Here is a 26,070-nt window from a genome sequence, read left to right as displayed (position 1 = left end):
AATTCAAAGACTACCTACAGAAACACTGCAAAATTAAAGAATGTTAGAGTGATGTTGGATTGAAAATAAGTGGTTTCCAGCTGTACAGGATAAAGTTATAGTTAGACTAAGATTAAAGATTAGAATTAAAGAAATTTAACAAAATGGAAATTTGGTACTTAAGAGGTAAAATTTTAATGCTATATTATATTGAGATTAAAGATTGGGATTAAAAAAGTGGAAAAGAAATTGCTGGACAAACAATTTGGACTGGAATACAAAAGAGGGAGGTATGAGGAAGTCCAGAAAATAAGTAAATTTAAAAACGGAAATGAAAAGGTGATTTTGTTTTTAATTGTTCTGTTCCTTTTTTTGTTTTGTTTTCTGCTCTCTGTGTTTTTCTTCTTTTTTTGGATCATGTACTGTGTATTTGTGTATTTCTTTTTTCTGTTTTTCTGTTTAACTTTTTACTGAAACCTTAATAAAAATTATTTTTAAAAAAACAAAAAACAAAAGCACGTCAAAGTGCAAGTAGATAAATAGGTACCACTCCGGAAGGAAGGTAAATGGCGTTTCCATGCACTGCTCTGGTTTGCCAGAAGCAGCTTAGTCATGCTGGCCACATGACCCAGAAGCTGTACGGCGGCTCCCTCAGCTAGTAAAGCAAGATGAGCACCGCAACCCCAGAGTCCAGAGTCGGCCACGACTGGACCTAATGGTCAGGGGTCCCTTTACCTTTACCTTTTACCTAGGGCAACACTCTAACCACTACACCATACTGGCTTATCGGCAGGATCACGAAGATCCCGTGGTTGGGAGATCAGGGAGCACCGAAGCTTACTAACAAAATGGAATTAGCAAGGGTTGTAGATGCCAGGATGCAGTCGTGGTAATTCTCTGCCTCCCCTTGAAAGGGGGAGGAGAGAGAGGGAGGGAGGGAGACAGACTTTGATAATGAAAGAGAAACTGGGGGGTGGGGGGAGCTAGAAAGGAGCAACAGGAAACTTTGATCTGCAGCAAATTCTTATTCATGATTAGGCTTGTTGATCTAATTGCAAATAGAAACCCAGGAGGTGAAACACAAAAGGATAATCAAATATGTGATGTGGCGTAGGCCAGGGGTGGGGAACCTTTTTCGGCTCCGTGGGACAGATCCTTATCAGGATCTGCCTCAGGGGCTGGGTTTGAAAGGTGAGTGGGTTTGCCACCTGTCAAAAATCCCTTCTGCTGGGATCTTAAAAGGGAAGAGGGAGGAGGCTCGCAAATGCCCTTTTGTGACTGCTTCGCATTTGACGACCTTCTTTATGATATCAGGGACTTGAAAGTGAAGGAAGAGGGAGGCTCACAATGCCTTTGCAAACCTCTCCCCCTTTAAGTCCTTGAAACCAGGAAGGGAAGAGGGAGAAGACTTGCAAAAAGCATGGCCAGGAGTTATGTTGTGGGGGCAGGCGGAACCTCCGTTAGTTTTTTTTAATTGATTTACTTGATTTCAGAGGAGCAGCTGTCCCACTGCTCCTCCTTGGCTACGCCCATGTTTGTGGGGGAATCTCTCCTCCCCTTTTACATCCACGATCTTGCACCCTTCTCCTGACTCTCTACTCATAGACAGCTAGGTAAAGGTAAAGGGACCCCTGACCATTAGGTCCAGTTGTGGCCGACTCTGGGGTTGCGGTGCTCATCTCGCTTTATTGGCCGAGGGAGCCAGCGTACAGCTTCCAGGTCATGTGGCCAGCATGACTAAGCTGCTTCTGGCGAAACCAGAGCAGCACATGGAAACGCCATTTACCTTCCCACTGGAGTGGTACCTATTTATCTACTTGCACTTTGACATGCTTTTGAGCTGCTAGGTTGGCAGGAGCAGGGACCGAGCAATGGGAGCTCACCCTGTCGCGGGGATTCGAACCGCCAACCTTCTGATCAGCAAGCCCTAGGCTCTGTGGTTTAACCCACAGTGCCACCTGCATCCCCACAGACAGCTAAGTGGAGATTAAATCCTGACACTTAAACTTCACAATCTTGCACCATGCTGGGAACAGAATTGCATAGGTACTGCATGGTAAATTCCTGTCCTCCTGCTCATCAGCAGATGTCACCAGTGGTTTGGGGAAATTGGCTTGGTGGGCCAAATTTGGCTCATGCACAGGATTCTTCCCATGGGTGGGCATAGCTGTGCCCTCTTTTTTGTACACAGGACAGCAGCAGCTTGGAAAAGTGGGGGGAAGACCTGTTCAAGTCACACCCACCTCATTTCGTTCCCGTTTGTGCCTTGGACTCTCTGTCCATTTAAATATTTCACACGCTGCTCCCTGCAGGAGTTACTTGCATGAGGATCTGTTTCTGAAGAAGGGTTGAATCTGCTGCTTGAATCTTCCTTCCTTCCTTTGCTAGTCAATTTTGCTGTTGCAGGGGAAGAAGGTACTAGAGGGGAGGACTACTTAAGAAGTACCGTACATCTCCTTCTCCATTACTCACCCCCATGCATGAAACTGACTAGTGCAAGTCAAATGGAGAATCTGCATAAATGACCAGGTGTTTTGCACATTCACCAGATTCTAGGGGGAAATAATGCAGTGACCTTTGCTCACAGAGAGGTGGGTTTATTTTTATTTTTTTGCATAATTGCCCCATTAGTGTGAACAGTCTCAAAAATGATGTTGATGGATGTGTACAACTCCATACCCTCCAACGTGGCCCCAAGGAAAACCAGGATGTGTGTCTTTTGGGGCCGAGCTCCTGTGTGAGTCATGTGACTCGTGCAAAAGCAAAGCACCCCAAAATCAGTGTCTTTCACAGCCACAATCTTGGGGGAACCAGGTGACGTGTGTGAGAGCATGCACCCCCCCCCCAAAACAGGATGCCCTGCTTAAATTGGGACAGATGAGGGGCATGCAACTCATTAGCACAAGTAGGGTATTTTTGGTACATTAGCCAAGTCAATGTGCATATTCTCCACTTGGACCCTTATGCACATTTCCGCATTAATGCATGAATTTTTCATGGCCTATGGAGGTTATGCATAATGGCGGGGCAATGCCCGCTGTTCTCTAACCATGCTTCTAATGTGCACACAGTCTGCATCCCAAAGAGCAACTGTGCAAAATGCCTAATGTATATGCACATTCTCCATTCAACACACATCAACCCCAGCATGTGCACTGTGCACACTTTTAAACGGAGAACAGGAGAAGGAAACCTTAGCTGTGCAGGCTCCAGGTTTCGATGGGCCTCTGTGTTGAGATGTCTTTGATGGGGAGCCCCACAGCTGATAGGAGCAAAGGAATATCGGAAGCTGCCTCATCCCATATGAGACTGTTGGTCCACTGAGTTCAGTAATGTCTACACTGACTAGCAGGAACTCTCAAGGGTTTCAGGCAGGCATAGCATCTTCCTGGGGACACAGGTGGCGCTGTGGGTTAAACCACAGAGCCTAAGACTTGCCAATCAGAAGGTCGGCGGTTCGAATCCCCGCGACGGGGTGAGCTCCTGTTGCTCGGTCCCTGCTCCTGCCAACCTAGCAGTTCAAAAGCACGTCAAAGTGCAAGTAGATAAATAGGTACCGCTCCGGCGGGAAGGTAAACGGCGTTTCTGTGCACTGCTCTGGTTTGCCAGAAGTGGCGTTAGTCATGCTGGCCACATGTCCCGGAAGCTGTATGCCGGCTCCCTCGGCCAATAAAGTGAGATGAGCACTGCAACTCCAGAGTCAGCCACAACTGGACCTAATGGTCAGGGGTCCCTTTACCCTAGCATCTTCAAGTCCTACCAGAAGATGCCAGGGGTGGAATCCAGGCCTTTCTGCGTGCAAAACCAATGCTCTGCAATTGAGCTACAGCTCATCTCCCTCTTGTTCCCTCCTTTCCTCCCACACACACCACTAAAAAGCAAGCAAGGGGAGTTGCCAATCTCAATGAAGAAACAGCAGAGGAGAGGGTAGCCGAACCCTTACCTCTCCCATAATTGGTCAGCTCGAAGTTGCCCTCAGTTCAGTTGGTTTTCTCCCGACAGAACCTGCACCTTTCCCCCTTCATGTCGGGAAATAGCTGAGGTAGGGGAGATAGGTTCTGTAGGAAAATGGGTGGGGAGGGAAGGGTTAAGTATCTCCTCCCCACTTACTTCTGTGCTCCTGCTCAGAACCTCCAGTGCTACTTTTCAGTTAAAACACATCCTCCATCCCTCTCTGTCTGTCTGTCTGTCTGTCCGTCTCTCTCACACAGAGGGAGTCTAGTTTAGCCCCAGCATCAGACCCAGTCTGCCCTGAGGCAGGCTCCTCTGTCTTGTCAGCATTCCCACAACTCCTCGCTTGCCCAGCTGTGTCTGAAAGTCCCAAGGAGGAAGAGAACTTCAGTTCCTGGTTAGATCTCTCCACAGGCAACTGGCGGCTTTCCCTGTCCGGTCACTAAGATTTCTATTTCAAGATTGGCAGGCCAGGCAAAGGTAAGAGCTTGAGTTTCCCCCACAAAGTCCTCTGAGGACATGCACATCTCAATTCAACTGAGCAAGAAAAGAGGCTGATCTAATCTGAACATGCTGAAAAGGGGATCTGGGGTCTTGGAGAGGTGGGGCTTGGCCCACATCCTAGGGGATCAAAGGGAAAGCAGAAAGCCCCCCCCCCTTCCTCCTCCTGCCAGCCTGCAATTAACAGAGGCAAGTCTGAAATGTACCCAGAAGAAAGGGACAAACACTTCCTACCCAAGAACATGAGACCATCATGTGCAAAGATAAAGAGCTCAAGTGCCCAGTGGGAGGCAAAGGTAGGACCGAAGGGAATCCAAAGGCTTTGCCTTGCTATCCACCAGCTAACCCACAAGGATGTACTTGAGGGCAGATTTAGAATTAGAAAGAGAAAGGAAAGGGAGAAAGAAAGAAACAATAAATAAAAAGATTTAGCAGCAAGGACAATGTAGAGCTCAGGAAGTGCCTGAGGGTGGTACCCAAAGTCCTCCCTGAGAAGCTTAGTCCCTTCCACTAATCCTACTCCAGAGCAATGATTTTCACAACACAATGCTTTCCACTTACAACTTGTTCAATGTAAGAAGAGCTTGCCAGATCAGGCCAGTGGCTCGTCTAGTCCAGCATCCTGTTCTCACAGGGGCCAACCAGATGCCCAAATGGGAAAGCCCACAGGCAGGATTTGAGCACAAGAACACTATCCCTGCCTGCAATTTACAGCAGCTTGTATTCTGAAGCCATTGTGGATAGTAGCCACTGCTAGCCCTCTCCTCCTCCATGAATTTGTCCAATCCTCTTTTAAAGCCATAGAAGTTGGGGGCAACCACTGCCTCCCGTGGGCAGGGTTCGAAATTAGCCAGGGGCCAGGAGCATTTTGCACCTGGCTATCGACCACTTGTGGCCAAGCGAAGGTGCCTGGGCGCCAGGATGGCTACTGACGTCTCCACCATCTGGAATTGCATGCCTTGGGATCATTGGATCTTGACCGCTGACACACACTAATATCTCATCATGTAGAATTCTATGAGTTATGTTTTATCTGCACAACCAGAATGAATTCCAGGAACCAAAATGTTTTTTCTGCGCAGCCTGAGCAGGAGCAGTTAACAACATTATAGTTAATTGTTGCAGGTTGCCTTCAGTTACCCCACCCCACTGCCCTGTTCACAGTTGTGAAGAATATCCCTACTTTATGAATGGTCCGTTTCACCATTAAAAAGAGAGAGGTAGGAATAGGTCGATAGATATGTGGACTGTCCCTGGATAAAGAGACTTTCCTTCTTTCAGTTCTCAAAGTTCTTAACCTAGCTCAGTGTTGTCATCTGAACTAGCCAGATGTTTAACTGAGAATCAATCACAGCCAGTCCATCCTTTGGGGAAAAAAAGACTTTAGAGCCATCTTGCCCCTAAATGGCAACTAGACATTACGATTTGGAATGTAACCCTGGTTTAAGGAGACATTTGTTGCCTAGCTTACCGTATATACCTGAGTTTCTAACAGTGCCCGTTAATAAGTACGGAGTGAATAAGTAATTTATTTTATCTGTCCTGAGTCTTTCAGCACTCGGCTTCATTGAATGCCCGTGGATTCTGATATTATGAGAGAGGGACAAAATCTTTTCTCTCTCCACCGTCTCCATGCCATTTATCGAACCAACATGTGTACCTATGAGTGAAATCCTCCTAATATAATGCATCTCATTTTCACTGATCTATACATTTACACTTTACCCTAGCACATTTATTTACTTATTGCATTTACTCCACCTTTTCTTCTAGGGCACTCAAGGTGGCACACAGTTCTCCCTCCCCCCCCTTTAATCCCCCACAACAACCCTGCAAGGTAGATTAGGTTGAGAGTTGGTGACTGGCTCCCAGCGAGAGCTTCATGGCCAAGTGGGGATTTGAACCCTGGTCTCTTCTGGGTCTCTTGAGAGTCCCATAGACTGCAAGAAGATCAAATCTATCCATTCTTAAGGAAATCAGCCCTGAGTGCTCACTGGAAGGACAGATCCTGAAGCTGGGGCTCCAATACTTTGGCCACCTCATGAGAGGAGAAGACGCCCTGGAAAAGACCCTGATGTTGGGAAAGATGGAGGGCACAAGGAGAAGGGGACAGCAGAGGACGAGATGGTTGGATAGTGTTCTTGAAGCTACTAGCATGAGTCTGACCAAACTGCGTGAGGCAGTGGAAGACAGGAGTGCCTGACATGCTCTGGTCCATGGGGTCACGAAGAGTCGGACATGATTAAACGACTAAACAACAACTTTTCTGGGTCCTAGTCCAGCACTCTGACCACTGAGCCAACACTTGGCTGCAGAAGTGCATTGCAAAATTTGGAGAAGTGCCCATTCCAAAGGATTTCAAATGAGGCAGGCTGGCTTTTAAACGTGAACCAAACTGTCTATCTCCCCTGTCCTCTGTGGGAAGATGGCCTGCCTGCAAACTCTGTTGCCAGCAGATCAGATGGCCTAAATGACAGCTACCTGTTTCATTTCGGATATCTCATCTCTCCAGGCACTAGATTTTCTCCATCTCCAGCCTTCCAGCTTTCTGTGCCCTGCTCTGCCCTGCTATTTATTCCTCTCCCTCTTTCTCTGTGCATATTTGTGTATTGCCCCTAAGGGACCTGAGTCCTCCCCACAGCTGATGCTGCTGACTTTTGTTTCCAAGCGAGTGAGTCATCCTGGACTCCTTGCAGCCCCCGTGGCTGATGTTCGCCCCTTCTTGGGTGAGTGACAGGACGACTTGGAGCTGAAGCCATCTGCGTTCCAGGTCGAGATATCAACTAATTCCGCTGGTGCAGCCCATGCGCCAATCACAGAGCAGATGATATGACTGTGCCTCTGCTCATAACAACCCCAACTAGCATTTCAGGAAGAAAGCTAAGCAAGCAATGACATATCCACCAGCGCCGGGGGACAAATCTCATGGTCACCTATTTCAGGAAGCTGCCTAGCAGTGTGCTGTCCACACTGACTGGTGACGGCAATCTGGGCTCCTTGGAAGACCAACTCGAACTTTGAACTTGATGCCTGCACTGCAAGCATTCTATTGCTGAGTTACGGTCAACCCCATGAGCTTTGGTTACACCAAGTGCTGGTTAGCGCCCATTGGGGCTGGCGGGGCAGAAAGCAGGAAACTCAACAGTAAAGGTAAAGGGACCCCTGACCATTAGGTCCAGTCGTGGCCGACTTTTGGGTTGCGGCGCTCATCTTGCTTTACTGGCCGAGGGAGCCGGCATACAGCTTCCAGGTCATGTGGCCAGTATGACTAAGCCACTTCTGGCGAACCAGAGCAGAGCATGGAAACGCCGTTTACCTTCCCGCCAGAGCGGTACCTATTTACCTACTTGCACTTTGACGTGCTTTCAAACTGCTAGGTTGGTAGGAGCAGGGAGCAAGCAACGGAAGCTCACTCCGTCACAGGGATTTGAACCGCTGACCTTCTGATCAACAAGTCCGAGGCTCTGTGGTTTAACCCACAGCGCCACCCGCGTCAACAGTAGGTGGTGCCAGGCAGAAAGTAGGTGGTGACAGGCAGAAAGTAGGTGGTGACAAACAGTAGGTGGTGACAGGCAGAAAGGCTAACAGTAGGTGGCGCCAGAGACAATGAGAGGCAGAAGCAACAAATTCTAGTTTTGTCCCCATCCTCCCTCCTGCTGTGTTCTACAAAAGCACAAAGGAGATGAAGGAAGAGGAAGCTGGCAGGCAGTGCCATCCCTTGGACTAGTTGTAAGGAAGTTGGCAGGCAGGGTGGGATTTGGCTGAGGGCAGGTTGAGGTCAGTGGGGCAATGCTCCAATTTGCCCAAATGGCCTAGCCTCCACTGGCCACCCCATAGCCTCTGGGAAAATCATACTGCTCTTAAAGGAAGCTTGCAGCTTGATAGCTTTTCCTACCCGGGGAGATGTCAGAGGTTGAACCTGGTATCTCCTCTGTGCAATGCGTGGGCTCTAATGCCAAGCAATGTCCCTTCCTATATGTAAATAAATGCTTCCGAATAGTTGTAAGGAGTTCGCCGCAGAAGTCTATCTAGATGGCATCGTTGGGAGCTGGATATACGACGTGACAGCCATCTTTAGGCAAGGGGGAAAAATAGAACAAGGTTACTGGACACTGAATGAGCCATGCTCTATTTTTACCCAGGAGCTGGGAGGAGATAGAATGCCTCCCCAATGGCTCTCATAGAATCACAGAATCGTAGAGCTGGAAGGGACCCCAAGGGTCATCTAGTCCAACCCCCTTGCAATGCAGGAATCTCAGCTAAAGCATCCATGACAGATGGCAACCCAACCTCTCATGGGTGGGGAAGAAGTCTTTCCTTAGCATCTCACATGCTGTCTAGGGGGCATCGGAATTTGCACCCTGGGTGATAGTTAAATGCTAACAGAAGGGTCTTTTTTAGCATCAGGATCCCACCCCACTGTCTATCCACAGAGAGAGTAGGGGGTAGGCAACCTAAATGATGAAGATGGAGTCTTTGCTCACAAGGCTCCATCCTTGGGGCGTGTGGTCATAATTCTGCCACACAGGAGAGAGCCAGTGTGGCAGAGTGGTTAGACCAGTGGTTCCCAACCTTTCATTGGCCATGCCCCACCTAAGCATCTCTAAAATCCTGGATTCATGCCCCCCACCCCCCGGTGACATATAATTCTTATTATTCAAAAAGTGAACTCCTGTTCATGTGGAAGAAGCCTAAAAGGCCATTAACTTGGTCTCAACGAGCTTCCAAATTGCCCCCCTTAAAAATCAAATTGCCCCCCTGTGGGGCGTGTGCCATGGGAACCATGGGGTTAGATGGTCAGACTAGGAACTGGGAGACCAAGGTTCAAATCCCCACAGGGAATGAGTGACCTTGGAGGCCAGTCATTGTCTCTCAGCCGAGCCTACTTCACAAGGTTGTTGTGAGGATGAAATGGGGAGGGGAGAACCTTGAGCTCCTTAGTGGAAAAAGGGTGGTCCATCTAACTCAGCACTGTCTACACTGGCTGGCAGAAGCTTTCCAGGGTTTCATACAGGAGTCCCTTCCAGCCCAATCTGGAAATGCCAGCTGGGATCAAACTTGGGAAATGCTGCAAGCAAGGCAGATGGTTTAACCGCTGAACCCCTATTCACAGTCCCCCCCCCTTTTTTCTTTTTCAGGACCTTGTAAAGGTTTCTGTTTCGACAAGAAGTGGTGCAAACTGCTGGGTGCAACGCCACAAACCCTGCAGAAAGCAAAACAACAATTTGCATATTTGCAGAATTTATACGTATCATAGATAGCGGCTTCCCTCTGTCGCCAAATCTGAGTTTACTGTGGTACAGAATTGTAATGCTTCTGTATTTTCAAAGCACATAGAATCATAGAACTGTACAGCTGGAAGGGACCGGGAGGGTCATCTAGCAGTCCTAACCCCTAGAATGCAGGAACGTAGGGTTCGAACCCAGGAGCTTGAGATTAGGAGTCTCAAGATCTACCGACTGAGCTACCCCAGTTATGCCCAGCCCTGTCCATAAAGGTAAAGGGACCCCTGACAGTTAAGTCCAGTCGCGAACAACTATGGGGTTACGGTGCTCATTTCACTTTAATGGCCGAGGGAGCCGGCATTTGTCTGCAGACAGCTTCTGGGTCATATGGCCAGCATGGCTAAGCCACTTCTGGCGAACCAGAGCAGCGCACAGAAACGCCATTTACCTTTCCGCCAGAGCGGTACCTATTTATCTACTTGCACTAGCGTGCTTTCGAACTGTTAGGTTGGCAGGAGCTGGGACTGAACAACGGGAGCTCACCCCGTCGAGGGGATTTGAACCGCTGACCTTCTGATCAGCAAGCCCTAGGCTCTGTGGTTTAACCCACAGTGCCACCCGTGTCCCAATAGCCCTGCCCATACCTAGCTGAATATTTGGCTTCTGATGGCCTGTTGGGTAGGACCACCCCTCTAAGTCGCTCTCTACTTCCCAATCCTGTCTGAAGGTGGGATGCAGAATGAGAGCATCGCACACAGTCATTACCAGGACTTTGCATCCAGTCTCAGTGGCTTTGCTTATCCAGAATGAAGTGTGGAGGGGATTACGATCCTAGCAGCTTTGATCACTTCCTTCTTGCCGTTCAGTTATGGAGAAAAGACGACAATGAAAGGTGGAGGTGGGGGGAGAGGGGAAGGAAGATGACAAGAAACCAAACCTGTCAGCTTTTTTTAGTGGGTTTTTTTTTCTGAGACAGGCACCTGAGACAATCTTAACAAGTTGGGGCAAAAAAACTATGAATGAATGAATTCAGTGAACGCTCAGGTATGTCAAAGTGATGACTTAGTTTTAATTCCATGAAACTAGGGCTGCAAGCATTAATTAATTGGCACCATTTGCTGATGGTTGCTTTAATGAGCGTGTGTGTGTGTGTGTGTGTGTGTGTTTTAAAGAGAGAGCCAGCAAACAGAGGGAAGTCACTATCCTCAAACTACAGACCCCTTTCGTGCTTCAGCAAAGAAAATATAGAGTGCTGCAGAGAATAGGAAGATGCGAAGCAGAAGGTGTAGCTATTGAGGAGCATGATCCTGCAACTATTATGCAGAAGCCAGAGGGGCATCTTGAAAGTTTCATAGAATTGTAGAGTTGGAAGGGACCACGAGGGTCATCTAGTCCAACCCCCTGCAATGCAGGAATCTTTTGCCCAATGTGGGGCTCAAACCCACAACCCTGAGATTAAGAGTCTCGTGCTCTACAATCTGAGCTATCCCAGGTCAGTTTACCGCCCTGTGGGATTCAAGCTTGCAGGTTTCCCCGTTTGGGGATCTGGTTGGGCACTGTGAGAACAGGATGCTGGACTCAATGGGTCTTTGGCCTGATCCTGCAGGGCTCCTTACCTACCTTATATATTTATATAAAAAATCCATGACATCACAACATCATACAATACAGGGGGCAGCTGACCCCCCCCCCCCTAAATCAAGTCAATTAAAAAAAATTAACTAAAAGTAGAAATAATTGGAATATTTGAAATCGAAATGCTCACTGAGGTCACTTGGATGATGTTGTGAAAAGTTTTCAGCAAATCCAAGAAACTTGTTTTAGTTTTGATTTTTTTAAAAAATAAGCTGAAAAAACATGTGCTCATTGTAATTTTGCAAAATATGCTTGTTAACTGCATGAAAGGTTCGCCCTGATGTTCTTTTTTTTATTATTTAACTTCTTAGTTTTCAAATGTCTGAAGATTTTGGCAGATTTTTTCTGAGCGCTTGGGGGTCAAAAAAAAGCAATTTAAAACAACCGTAGTTGAGAAATGCCATTCCAAATCTGCTAGACAGAGCCAGACAGAGGATGGTGACAGGTGGTAGTCCTGTCCCCTCCCCCTCCCACCCCCAATAGAAATCCTGGTTATGCCCATGATAAGTATGCAAAAGAGCTTTAACATAACCATAATACAGTGCCCAACCAATTGCCGCATGTTAGCAGGGAAAACTCACAAACATACCAAATGCATCAATTTAGCAATGGCTGCTTAGCTGGGCAGGTGTCTCAGAAACAAATCTAACCAAAAGCATTTATGGAAAAGCACATAGTGCAAGAAGGGGTCTCACAGACTACAAACTTGTCCCTCCTGCTTTCGCCCCTCACTTTCAGCTAGCGCAAGAGACCAGACTTGGGACCACCGTCACCGCAATGAGAACTATGTGGGGTCCTTCTAGCGAAGGGCTCGCTACCTCTAACCAGGCAGCAGTTACCAAGTCCAGGTCTTCGTACATTTGAGTTTTCTGCAAATATTGAGAGAAGCAGGGTCAGGACAGGCAATCTTTTTCACCATGTTGGTGGTGGTGCCCTTCCTGTGGAATGCCCTCCTGTCAGATATCAAGGAGACAAAGAACTACACAACCTTGAGAAGACATCTGAAGGCAGCCGTGTATCGGGAAGTTTGCAATGTTTGACGTTTTATTATGTTTTCATTATGTGCTGGAAGCTGCCCAGAGTGGCTGGGGCAACCCAGCCAGATGGGCAGGGCATTGTCTTTATCATTATCATCATCATCATCATCATCATCATTACTACTGTTTCTATTATTAGTGTAGTCTCCTGAAACACCCAGACCCACCATTCCTGAACCATGCAGCAAGTCGGACTTGGGAATCTGGTCGCCCTCCCTCACAACTGGATGCCGGAAACAGAAAAACAAGGCATTCTCACCAATGTACATTCATACCTCTTGTTACGTTCTGTTAAGATTACGTCTTTTCAGGTTGTGTCCCGTGGTGACTAGAAAGGGTTACTTCCAGGTTTCGCCGCTCATGCATGCGCAGACACTCAAAATGATGTCATGCGCATGCGCAGAAGTGGCAAATCGCAACACACGGACGTGCAGACGCAGGTTGTGTTCTGCTCATTTTGCAAACAGGGCTGTGGAATGGATCCTGTTCGCAACCAGAGGTACCACTGTATTTATTCAAGATTCACTGAGAAATATGGAGGGTGCAGCCACCCGAATCATGGTGTTGCTCCAACTGGGCTGCCCTTCCTAGCAATGCCAATTCCTTTTACGGTGGCCGTCAGGGATTAATCGTCTATGAGTCTTTTGCTCTTGCACTTTCAATGCACGCTGGGTTCTGGGAGAAGGGGGATGGGGAATGCTTTCCAGTGATCAGGTGTCAGCTGGCTGATCTGCCTCTGTCTCCCCCTTCTCTTCTCCCATCACCTCCCAACTCATCTGTTCACCTGTGACCTACCTCAAGCCACCTCTGCAAATCAAGACTGCCTTCCTCTTCTCAGGAAGGTTCAGGAGGAGGGGGGCAGTGCTCCCCACCATTCCTCCTTAGTCCAGTCCCTGGCACAGCAGAACCACCAGGTGTTGAATGTTGTACCAGTCTGGTTGCATTCTCTCCAGTATACTCTGCCTTGCCTTCATGGGACATAACCTGAGTAACGTACCAATGAGGCAGAATGATGTGTGGACAGTCCAATATAAATCCAGCGCACTATTATTGGGTCAATGGCATGTTGCACATTATACCAGCAAAAAGCTCCCCGGTCCGGAGGGGCCCCCTGAAGCGCCTCTGCTGAGCTTTGGCAGCAGGAAGTTGTAGTTATTGGCCATATTAGCACCCCACATTTCAGATTTAAAAACTTTGAAGCCGTTTGGTAAAAATACGTCTATATCAGCAGTAACAATTTTTCTTTAAAATGCGTTGTTTTGTATCATCATTTATCTGTTTGCCCTGAGCTCCAAACCGGATGTAGGGCAGGATATAAGAATGTCGAATAAGAAGGGAAATGATTAATTCCGATAAAACTAAGCTTAAATCCATAAATTACAAAACAGCTTTTCTAATACATATATATATTAAAAAATCAACTCGGGGAGACCAGCGTTCAAATCACAACTCTGCCATGAAGCAAATTTGGCAACTACTGTCACTTAGCCTAAAAGTGGCCTACCTCACAGGGCTGTTGTGAAGATAAAATGGAGAGAGGGAAAAATAAACTTGACCTCCTTGGAAGAAAGGCCAGATATAGCTATAACTATAGCTATAGCTATATAGCTATACAGTGGTACCTCGGGTTACATATGCTTCAGGTTATATATGCTTCAGGTTACAGACTCCGCTAACCCAGAAATAGTACCTCAGGTTAAGAACTTTGCTTCAGGATGAGAACAGAAATTGTGCTCCGGCGGCACGGCAGCAGCAGGAGGCCCCATTAGCTAAAGTGGTGCTTCGGGTTAAGAACAGTTTCAGGTTAAGAACGGACCTCTGGAATGAATTAAGTACTTAACCCGAGGTACCACTGTATAGATATAGATTTATACACATTAATAAATAATTATAAATAGGAATTTTAAAAATGAATAAAACGGTTGATAGCCCTTATCATTTCTGCTCTCATTTTTTCTTTCTGAGGAACCAAATATATTATATTTATATTTATATACCACCTTTTCTTCCAAGGAGCTCAAGGTGCGGTGTACATGGTTCTCAACCTCCCAATTTCATCACCACAACACCACTGTGAGGTTAGGCTGAGAGATCTCCAAGGTCACCCAGTGAGCTTTGTAGCTGAGCGGGGATTCAAACCCTGGTCTCCCAGGCCCTAGCCCACCACTCTAACCATTACACCACAATGGCTCTCTGCATATCACATCACCAAGGGACCTACCCATCCACCTGGACCTCCGCGTCTCTTGTGACCATCCTGGGCTGCGCATCTCCATTGAGCTCCTTGTTGTTGCTCTTCAGGAGGTCCAAGACCGGCTCGATCTCTTTCAACAGTTCGCTGTTCTCGACGCTGCCATTGAGGCAACGGTCAGAAACGTCCCCGCTCCCTTTCAGAGAGTCCCTGGGGACGGACCCAGCAATCACCCCATTGACGTGCACCAGGGACTCATCCCCCTGCCCGTTCTCCCGGGTGCACCGAGAGCTGACAGAGCCCCCCATTGTATGGTCACCTCCTTGCCGCTGATCTTTGGTGTGGATCCCGAGGCCGGCCGGGAGGTCAACCACAGACGGGGAGGTGGCGCACAGGGGCCTGGTGACTCGGACGGTCTTGGGCGTCCCGTCCCCGGTGAAGGTCGTCTCCAGGTGAGTGGTGAAGCCCTCTGGGCCTCTCAATATGAGGACGACGTGGGTTTCGGAGGCGATGCTCCTCAGGGCCTCCAGAGCAGTGTCATAGTTCATGTCCACCAGGGGGCGCCCATTCACGGCGAGGATGATGTCCCCGGTCTGGATAAGGCCACTTTGCTCAGCCGCCCCTCCTCGGATCAGGTCGGAGATGATCACGGGTGGCTTGCTGACACGCTCCTTCACCAGGAACCCGAGACCCCCAACCTTGCGCTTGAAGAGTTTCACGGAAATGACATTGGGCTGAATCTGCTGTACACTGAACACATTCTCTTCCATTGTAGTCCTGGGGTCTTCTCTGAATGGGGAGCTGGCGGTGCACGCAGGCCCTGTCCTGGCTGCCTTGCAGCCTCTGGAGGGAGAGGGGAAAGGAAGGCGGTTCCTCTATTCACATGAAGGTTCCCGATTCTCCAGACCTCGAATGACCAGAATGCCTCTGCAAGACATCAGTTGCTGGACGTCAGTTCTGATGTAGCACCGGGTCCCCCAGCCTTGCAATACAACGAAGCGAGCAGACCTCTGTGGAACGTGTGAACAGAGCCAGGCATTGCCCAGCTGAAAATATGAGGCTTGCTGAACACACTCGTGGGGACTTGGGTTGGAGGTCCACTTTACATCTTCCTTACCTACAAAGCAGGAAAGGGAGAAGGGAAAGAAAAGAACAATAAAGGAAGATTGGCTGGTGTCCCATACCAAGATGGGCTGTGCCCACGTTCTCAGGATGCTGAATGTATGAAACACATTTTATTACGCTGCAGTCTGTATAAACAGGTCAGACGGCATCTAATCAACCCAATATTAACAGAACAACCTGAAATGGATGACTCTTTCCATGTCAAGGTTCTTCTTGAGCAGTGATGGCCAAACGTGGCCCTCCAGCTGTTTTGGGACTACATTTCCCATCATCCCTGACCACTGGTCCTGCTAGCTAGGGATGATGGGAGTTGTAGTCCAAGTTTGGGCACCACCGTCCTTGAGGATAAGGTTGATGCTATTACACTGGCTGTAGCAAAATTCCTCTCGGAGGCTGTAGAAATCAGAAATCAGTATGTACAGGCTAAAGACAGGTTAGCAAGTCCAATCTTACACCATAATAACTGTTGGTATATATTACGTTGTACACGAGGTTTGACTGTACTGTGTATTTTTGGGTCTATGGACTGCAATAAAGCTGTGTGTCTCTGTTTAAAAAATAAAGGTATCACGCTGGATAGAACAAAGCACTGGCTCTGTTAAATAACTGCAAGCTTCAGATGTGGTTATCTCCTGCTTAGACTACTGCAAGGCTCTCTGTGTGGGGCTTCCTTTGAAGGTCACTCGAAAACTACAACCAATGCAGAATGTAGCAGCTCAGCTGGGGACTTGGCTGCCGGGACCATAGAACACCGGTCCTAAAGGATCTACAATTGGCTCCCTGTATGTTTCCGAGCACAATTCAAAGTGTTGGTGCTGACCTTTAAAGCCCTAAAGGCCTCGGCCCAGTATACCTGAAGGAGCATCTCCACCCCCATCGTTCAGCCTGAACACTGAGGTCCAAGGGCCTTCTGGTGGTTCCCTCACTACGAAAAGTGAAGCTACAGAGAAACAGGCTGAAATTTAAGACCCCAAGGTTCTCCCCTGCTGGGACTGGTAGAAGATGTAGTTCCAAACTTCAGGGTGGGGTGGGGGCTCTGAGCTGTGTGTGGTGAGCTTAGCAGCAGGTGGATTTACAATTCTCCCCCACCCCCGCCTTTTGACGCTTCCTGGGAGTCAATCCTCTTCTCTGATCCTTCTCTTCTAAAGATCCCGCCAAAGTGAATGACAACAGAAACAATGAAGTGTAACATCTTTGCAGCTGTCACCGATTTCATTGATTCTGCCAGCTCATTATAAATAATAAAAAAGGGATTTTATTTTGAGGGGGGGTGGAGGGAGAAGCCTCGAAAGTGGGCGGACGGGCAAAGCCATTGAAGTTGTCAAATGGTGCAGATTTGCAGAATTGGATTTGTCATGACATTTAGGAGAGAGAAGAGGCTCAAAAGCTCTTTTCACAGCTCTGGGTGAAAGAGAGAAAAGATAGGGAAACACAAATCTGCATCTTAGTGTGGAAGGAGTTCAGTTCCCGCATCCATCCCTGCACTCTCAGGTGACCTAGGTGGAAGAGAACTCTCAGCCTCAGTCTTTCCATCTATGAAATGGGTTCAATCTTCACTCATGTTTTGAACTGAGGGGTGGGGAATGAATGGCCTTGGTGTAAGCAGGCCCTGCTGTTAGGCAGAGTGAGGCAGCTGACTCAGGCATTAGATGCTGGGGGAGAAGAAGCATTCAGTGATAGCCGCTGCCCAGCTGTTTCCCTGTGTACAGCATGTGTACTATCCATCAGCCATCCTCTTGGAACAGGCTTGGCAATGTTGGTTAAAAAGCTAGGAGAAAGCCGGTAATAAAGTTGCTTTCCTTTAAATGGAAACAGGGTTGGAGCCACAGTGGAAATGAAGACTAAACCCAAACCACTTGGAATCACAAAGAATATTTCTGTCAGGCTCTGTCTGCACTGCACATTTAAATACCTTCCAACTCTTTCTGATGCAAAAAGCAGGATGTACGTCTTCCGGAATGCTCTCTTGGGTGAGTCATGTGACCTGCACTGTGCTCGTGCCCCCCCCCAAGCACTTTTGGGAGTGCAAGATCGCAGCTCCAAAAAAGCGCTTTCTCCAGGGTGAGAGCACAACATGAGAGCGGCACCCAAAATGGCTGCTGAGATCTCATGAGAAAAAAACGGGATGTCCCGCTTTTCCGGGGCACTTGACAGGTATACATTTAAAGCAGTATCATATCACTCTGAACAGTCATGGCTTCTTCTTTTCCCCCTCTGTTTCTCTTTTCCAAAAAAAAGAAAAGGAAAAGAAAAGAAAAGAAAAAAAGATGGCAGATCTCTTTTCTGGAAAAGAGAGGAAAAAGAGGAAGAAGCCATATCTGTTTAAAGTGGCATGTTACTGCTTTAAACGCTTCCCCCCTGAAAAATCATGGAAGCTGAGATGCTGACGGTTGTTAGGAGAGCCTTGTTCCCTTCATAGAGCTACAAAGTGGTTTAACAATCAACCCCTCTTTCCATTGAGCTCTGGAAATACCCCAAAACTAGTGGTGGTGGTGGACAAGTTCTCCGTCCCTGTCTAGGATGTTGCAATATACCAAAGCAAACTGTAGTTTGAGCCACATTGAGCTGCAGAGAAAGCGATGGAGGTAGAGATTTTGGACTGCAAATTTGGGCTGGTGGCTGCCTCCTTCTCTAAAGATCTGGTGCAGGATGTTGGATTTGGCTGCCTGCGGGAGTGCTTAAGCCAATGTTTCCCCAACTTTTTCAGGTGTCTGTCCCCCTGGTTCCATAAACTCATCCCCAGTGCCCGCTACCCTGTAAACAACATTCTTCATAATAGCGGTCTGCAGGACCTGCTACAGTGATGGCCAAGCTTGGCCCTCCAGCTGATGGGGGCCACAATTCCCATCATCCCTGACCACTGGTCCTGTTAGCTAGGGATGATGGGAGTTGTAGCCCCAAAACAGCTGGAGGGCCAAGTTTGGCCATCACTGCGCTACAGAATATAGTAACACAACAACATTCAAAACAGGAGCAATTAATTGTACATTTCTTCGAAATCCAATCAAAACTATTTAATCTACTTAACATTCATTTGATCCAGTGATCAACATCTCCAGCATGCAACTGGTTGGAGTTGTGCCTCTACCTATGCTCAGCCAGTTAATGTGTCAATCAACTCAGAAATTACAAAATGCCACAAAGGGAGACTAAACCTGGGTAAGAATACCCTCCCAACCTTCTCAGATGAAAAGTGGGACCTTCTATTCTACATCAGGAAGTTTCTCCCGCATTTGATCTTGCTACACACGTGTGTCATATGCACCTGAACGCCTGTCACCTTGAGGCAATTGCAACCTCTCAGCCTAACCTACCTCACAGGATTGTTGTAAAGAAAATAGGTGTGAGGGAACGGATTATGTACAACACATTCAACAAATAAATGAAATAAAGTTCTAGCTGTAAGCTGCCTTAAGTAGTCCCTGTCAGGGGAAAAGGTGGGTGGTAATAATAATAATAATAATAATAATAATAATAATAATATAAACTGTGAGAATGACCAGGAACGTAACAGAGAGTAAATCCTACTGAACTCGGTAGGGCTTAGTTTTGATTTAAAATGGCTAGAATTTCAGTATAAGACTGTGCAGTCTTTAAGCAGTTACCTGGGAGTAAGCTCCATTGAATACAGCGAGACTTGCTTCTGAGCAGACAGTGTAAGGCTCCATTTACAACAAAGGAACAAACATTCCATGCATTTCCTAAAAAATGGCTGGCTGCTGAAGCACTGTAATTTAAGAATTCAAAGTGGATCGGGTACATCAGGCTTCCTCAACCTCGGCCCTCCAGATGTTCTTGGCCTACAGCTCCCATGATCCCTAGCTAGCAGGACCAGTGCTCAGGGATGCTGGGAACTGTAGTCTCAAAACATCTGGAGGGCCGAGGTTGAGGAAGCCTGGAGTACATTTCCCTTGAAAATTCTAGGAAGCGCTTTGTGTGCCAGCTTCACTGTTTCCTTCATTTAGTGCAGGTATTTTATTTTCCATATAAACAGGACTCGGTTTTTGCACCTACACACAGAGAGAGGGCAAAGGTTCCTGTTTCTGAAAAAGGACAGGAGTGTGGGCGCTCTGATCTCTCCACCACTTTTAATTGTTCTCCGAGAAGAGGAGGGGAGGGGAAATGAAAACCGGGGCATCCCGGGATCAGAGCAGAACCGGGACGGCTTCTGCAATTCCGGGACTGTCCCTCGAAAATCAGGACACTTGGAGGGCATGGATAAGCAAAGGAGGTGCCTCTGGGATGTCTCCCCACTTAGGGAAACGGGGAGCAACTTAGAAGAGCTGCGTCTCTCTAAAAGAGCGCAGGAACTCCGAGGACTCTCAGTTGACCGGCCGAGGTGGGAAACCCTGCTATCAGCACTAGTTAGACAGCAAGGATATTTAGCACTTAACACAGCAGTTCCTAGACATTAGCTAACTAATCAGACAATTGGGAGGGAGGGAACCCGAGCAAAGGCAACCGGGAAAGGATAGAGGGGGACAGCAGGGGGACCAGACTGACTCAAGGTAAGCCAGTTCCCATAGTTCTCATTGTTTTCTTGCTTAGGCCTACTTTTCTCCTCTGGGCTAAATTTCCCTTGCAAACTCACTCCTGCATCTCTCTCCGCCATTACCTATCACAAGAGAGGTAGACCAATTTGTCACAAGATTCCCCCTCCAGAAACAGCTCCCCTGCCTCCTTGGTCTCCCCCTCCTGCCTTCCAGCCTTGACAGGGGCTGCCGTTAATGGGCTGGCAGGTATCAGCCACCAGCGGCTCCATCTTAAAAAGAAAGCCCGCAAGGGGGCGGGAGACTAGGAGGGGAGGCAGCCGCAAATCAAGAAGCCTGCTTGTCAACACCGCGGTCATTAGGTTGTTTTGCCAGACACGCAACCCCATTAGAAACCATCACATGTCAGCTTGCCAATAAATTCCCCCTCGCTCCCTCCTTCCGCGGAGATGTCAGGAGGGAGATCAGAGCCTCGCAAGCTTTTCCAGCCAAGCAAAATAAAAAAAATAAAAATAAAATCTCCCAGGGCAGAGCCCCAAGGAAGAGCTCTCGCTGCCATCCAGGGCACAGAATGATCCAGCTTCCCAGCTTTGTACATTTTCTGCCAATCATTGGAACAGTACTAATGTCCCACTTCCGGAGATGAGTTTTCTCCCTGCCCCAAATTCATATCATCACACACCAAGCAGCAAGAACCTCCAGGGGTTCCAGGTTCATTTTCCTTGGAATAAAGGTCAGCAGGGACTATGTTGCCTTTAGGACATATGGTTTCATTTACGCGTAAGTACAACCTGAGCATAAGATGGAGAGGCTCACGGCATTAATAACCCCAACAGATCTTGCTTTTTCGTTCAGCACAGTTTTGGATCGAGCACAGAGCAAGCAGGTCTCTGTGCCTCCAGCTTCCAGCTTGCTTGCAGCTCAGCTCAGCTCAGCTGTACCCCAATGGTTTTTGTTCTGCTACCTAGCAGGCCGGGTGAGGGGGGGTGGAGGAAAGGCCCCACCACTAACCTGGAGGGACCCATCACTTAGTGGCAGCTCATTGCAACCTGACTCATTCTTTTGGGATGTTGATGAGGACACTTAAGTGGTCAGTTAAGACCATTTTTGTCTTACAAAGACACATGCATGACTAGTTCAGCAACAAGAATCCTTTACAGTTGTACCTTGCTTTTCAAACAGCTTGGTTCTTGAACATTTTGGCTCCCGAATGCCACAAACCCGGAAGTGAGTGTTCCGGTTTACAAACTATTTTTGGAAGCCGAATGTCCAATGGGGCTTCCATGGCTTCCGATTGGCTGCCGGAACCACCTGCAGCCAATCAGAAGCTGCACTTTGGTTTTGGAAGTTGAACGGACGGATTCCGTTTGACCTCCAAGGTACAACTGTATTAGGTTCTATCCTCAGGACCTCAAGAATGAGAAGGGACGTCATTGAGACTCTCTCCCACAGTGCTGAAACCTGAAGCTGAATATTGGAAGATTCAGGGCAGATAAAAGAGAGAACTTTCTTAATGCAATGCATAGTTAAACTCACACGAAGCCAACTAGATGACTTTAAAAGAGGACTGGACAAATTCACAGAGGGCAAGGCTATCAATGGCTATTATCCATGATGGTTTGGCTCTGCCTTCACCGCCAAAAATGCTTTTGAATATCAGTTGCTGAAAACCACAGGAGGGGAGAGGGCTCTTGTGCTCGGGTCCTGTTCAAGGGTGAATGAATGAATGAATCTTTATTTGCGTCAGCCATTGACCATAGCAATAAAACAACAATATGATATACAAAGAATAGAAATAAAAAGTCAATTATATAAAATAAAATATAGGGTTTTGAATCAATAGTCAAATAGTGGATCTTATTCTGATTGCCCCAGCTAAAAACCTTGCAGCCTTTGCTGCTCATTTTGATCTGCCAAGAGAAAGGATACTGTGGCAGTGGTTGGGTGACCCAAGAATGGACAATAAAAGAGGGGTGATAATCTCATTCCTCAAGTCTTTATAAAGAGTGCAAGCCATAAGGGCATGCGCCACCGATTCGGTACTGCCATCTCCACAGGGACAGAAGCGTTTTTCGTGTGGAATCTGTTGGAATCGTCCCTCAAGTACAGCCGAGGGCAATACATTCAATCTTGCAAGAGTAAAAGCGCGTCTATATTTTAGAATTCCTAGGTTATGCAGATAGGGTGCCAGAGGGTTAAAATGGGAAGGTGGAAAACAGTCATACCATGGGCAAAATTTCCTTATTGCGGCCAAGTTGTTCTGACACTCATGACAAATTAGACTGTTTGCTTTACTAAAACCCAAAGTGAGTAGCTGTTGTGGTGATAAACCACAAGGGTGAAGTTTTTGATAGACAGTTCAGGTTGGTGGCCATCACTGCCTCCAATGGAAACAAGTTCCATAGTTTAACTATGTGCCACACAAAGAAGGACTTTCAGAAGTACCAGAAGGTACTTCATTGCAGGAGAGTTGGGCCAGATGACCCTCATAGTCCCTTCCAACTCTACGATTCTATGGTTATTATTAATCCCATTGGTACCCACCAGAACAGTGGTCCTGAGGGGGCAACTAGGGTGCCCTCAGGCGGGTGTTGTCTACCTTCACTCTCTTGAAGAGGCAGAAAACACCACCTTTCCAGATGTGAGTTCCTCTTCTTTCTGTAGGAGCAGTTTGTTTCCTGCCCCCTGCTTGAAGTTAAGTCATATTTATTCTAGTATGTGAGGGCCTGCATGCAAAAAAGACATTGCCTGCAAGCCTAATTCTCTCAGTGTGTGGTAAGCAGGGTCAAGACCATGTGACTTCCAGCTGCGACACCCCCCCCCCCCCCAAAAAGTGAATGCATCAGGGGACAACAATGGAATTAAGAATGTACATAAGGCACAAAAACTAGAGGTCAATTTTTGATACTGTATAAGGGCACAATGTCCGCAGTCGTAAAATAATGCGCAAGTTGGAGAAAGCAGATGGGAATTTTCTTTCTCCTCTCCTTCTGCCATAATACAAGAATCTCATTATTGAAAAACAACAGCAACACACAAACACCTGAGTTCCAATAAATAGCTTTCATAACTGTGGTTGAATTGTGCCATTCAGAAACAGGGAGCTAACCCTGACTTTGCCAACCATGTCAGGTCAAGTTACAGGAAGGTAGCCTTAAGTGCATTAAAAACCCCCCAAAACCAGTCTGATTTGGCAGCTGCTGGTTGCTAATGCCAAGAGTTAAATTAATGACTAGTTTGGCTAAGTACTACTTTATTGCATTATTTTAGAAAGAAGAAAGAAAAGTACATCATCAAGGTAAAAGAGCTGGCACAAAATAGATGCTTTGCAAAAGCAGAACAAAATCCCACATTACTTTGAAAGATTCTATCTCCCCTTAACATTGTTTCAGGAAAGCGTTGCCCAGTTTCTAAAGGTGATTCTTGGATCACTCACCCTTCCCCTAGGCAGGATGGAGAAAGTGAATAGAGGGAAGTTCTCCAGCCCCCTCACAGAACCCAGGACCATGCAGCGAAAAGGAGTGTTGGAAGATTCAGGACAGACAAAAGAAAGTTATTCCTGCATCACATATGGAACTCAGTCCTGCAGGAGGCAGTAACTTCCTGTGTGGCTATAGAAGAGGGATTAGACAAAACCATGGGGAATAAGGCTCTCCTACCCTCACCTGGAGGTGCCGGGGATGGAAACAGGGACCATTCCAGCATGTAAACAAAAGGTGCTCTGCCAACTGATCTGCTATTCGTCTTGTTTCCAGTGGTTTGGGGGCAGGCAGGACCATAAAGAAGGCTGATTGCCGAAGAATTGATGCTTTTGAATTATGGTGCTGGAGGAGACTCTTGAGAGTCCCATGGACTGCAAGAAGATCAAACCTATCCATTCTGAAGGAAATCAGCCCTGAGTGCTCACTGGAAGGACAGAGCATGAAGCTGAGGCTCCAATACTTTGGCCACCTAATGAGAAGAGAAGACTCCCTGGAAAAGACCCTGGTGTTGGGAAAGATGGAGGGCACAAGGAGAAGGGGATGATAGGGGACGACATGGTTGGACAGTGTTCTCGAAGCTACCAGCATGAGTTTGACCAAACTGTGGGAGGCAGTGGAAGACAGAAGTGCCTGGCGTGCTCTGGTCCATGGGGTCCCGAAGAGTTGGACACGACTAAATGACTAAACAACAACAACAACAAAGGACTTTCTTCAGCTGAACTGGCTACCCCAGGGGTAGGCAACCTAAGGCCCAGGGGCCGGATGTGGCCCAATCGCCTTCTTAATCTGGCCCACGGACGGTCTGGGAATCAGCGTGTTTTTACATGGGTAGAATGTGTCTTTTTATTTAAAATGCACCTCTGGGTTATTTGTGGGGCCTGCCTGGTGTTTTGACATGGGTAGAATGTGTGCTTTTATTTCAAATGCATCTCTGGGTTCTTTGTGGGGCATAGGAATTCGTTCATATTTTTTTTTTCAAAGTATAGTCCGGCCCCCCACATGGTCTGAGGGACGGTGAACCGGCCCACGGCTGAAAAAGGTTGCTGACCCCTGGGCTACCCTGTCCACTTGGGGCAGGTCTGGTCATTGGCTAGATGACATATGGAAGATGTAACTGAATAACCCGTTAGAACAATATCATGAACACCTTTCCTGGCGTTGGTTGCGAGTATGCAAAAACGAAGCTTGAAAGGGAGAAAGACAGCCATCTGACTGCTTTGATGGTGATGCCTCTATTTACATATGAAAGAGGAAGCAGCCAGGAGTTCACCCACACCCATAAAAACCTGCTGACAGCTTCCAGAAAGAACTGCAACACTGTAAAAGGGGCTGGAGCAGGAGGCAAAACAAGGATGGAGCAGTGAAAAACTTGATCTGTCATTTTGGAACACAGGAAGCTCCCTAGTCTAGTCTAGTGCCTACACTGACTGGCAGTGACTCTCTGGGATTTTAGGTGGGGAAACTCTCCCAGCCCTAACTGGAGAGGCCATTGGGGATGGAACCTTGAACCTTCAGTATGCAAAGCAAATGCTCTAACCACTGGGCTACAGCTCCTTCACCTAGGTGTCTGTCAGAATTCTGCCCATCCCAGGCTTTATAGCAGACTGGATAAATTCATGGAGGACAAGGCTATTCATGGCTACTCTAGGCTCTACCTCTGTGGTTGGAGACAGCAATGTTTCCAGTTGATGGAAACCACAGGAGTGGAGAATGTTCTTGTGTTCAGGTCCTGCTTGCAAGTTTCCCAGAGGTTGGCCACTGTGAGAAGAGGATGCTGGACCAGATGGGCCATTGGCCTGATCCAGCCAGCTCCTCTGATGTTTTTATGGTGGTGCTAATCCTGCTGCCGCTGAGTTAGCCTGTGGAATCTGATGGTACGTGCCTACAATGGACCTGGCAATTCCACCCACTTTGGCTTCCTGTGGATAATGTCATTATTTAATTTCGCCACTAGGCGGCAGAGGATTTTGTTTGTGTCTGGGTGGAATCTGGAATGTGTGTGAATGCTGATATTATTGTTTTGTGGTTTTTCTGCTCAGGAATCAGGAATGCGTATGAATGACGATCGCTATTGCCTTTTCTTTTGTCTGGTAGAATCAGAAATGCGTTTGAGTGACAATTGTTATTGCTTTTCTTTTTCATCCTAGCTGTCTTGAAGTCTCGCTGAATATCTGTCTCGCACGCAGCGAGATTAATCCAATTAGGTCTGCATTGCAGGTTGCCTCCTGCATTCCGTCTTAAGAACTGCAGGCTTGGAATTAAGTCATCATTTCTTACTCTACCCCCGCTTTCCCCTCCCTGTTCAACATCTTGCCTGATGAGTTTTGAAAGGCTTGCTCATGACATTTTGGTTGTCCCTAGAAAAAGTATTACAGCACTGTGGCTTATTTAGACAGATTCACAGATATGGAAAGAGACCTTGTAAGGTCAACTATCTCAGCCTCCAACTGAATG

General features: G+C 47.5%; 1 protein-coding gene across 4 annotated transcripts in view; it reads right to left on the bottom strand.

The window, feature by feature from the left end:
- Positions 1 to 26,070, bottom strand: part of NOS1 (nitric oxide synthase 1) — a gene marked incomplete at its 3' end in the record, with an annotated part of 177,024 nt that overhangs the window by 61,724 nt on the left and 89,230 nt on the right. For all 4 annotated transcript variants that reach the window (XM_080986166.1, XM_080986167.1, XM_080986165.1 and 1 more), the window contains exon 2: positions 14,550 to 15,636. In XM_080986166.1, the coding sequence (XP_080842292.1) occupies positions 14,550 to 15,289 (740 nt within the window). In that variant the 5' untranslated portion in view covers positions 15,290 to 15,636. The remainder of the gene's footprint in view (positions 1 to 14,549; positions 15,637 to 26,070) is intronic.

Source organism: Podarcis pityusensis, assembly GCF_964106645.2.
Source record: "Podarcis pityusensis genome assembly, chromosome: 16".
Taxonomy (NCBI): domain Eukaryota; kingdom Metazoa; phylum Chordata; class Lepidosauria; order Squamata; family Lacertidae; genus Podarcis; species Podarcis pityusensis.
Note: the sequence above shows the minus strand (reverse complement) of the source record. Positions and strands in the feature narration are given on the sequence as shown.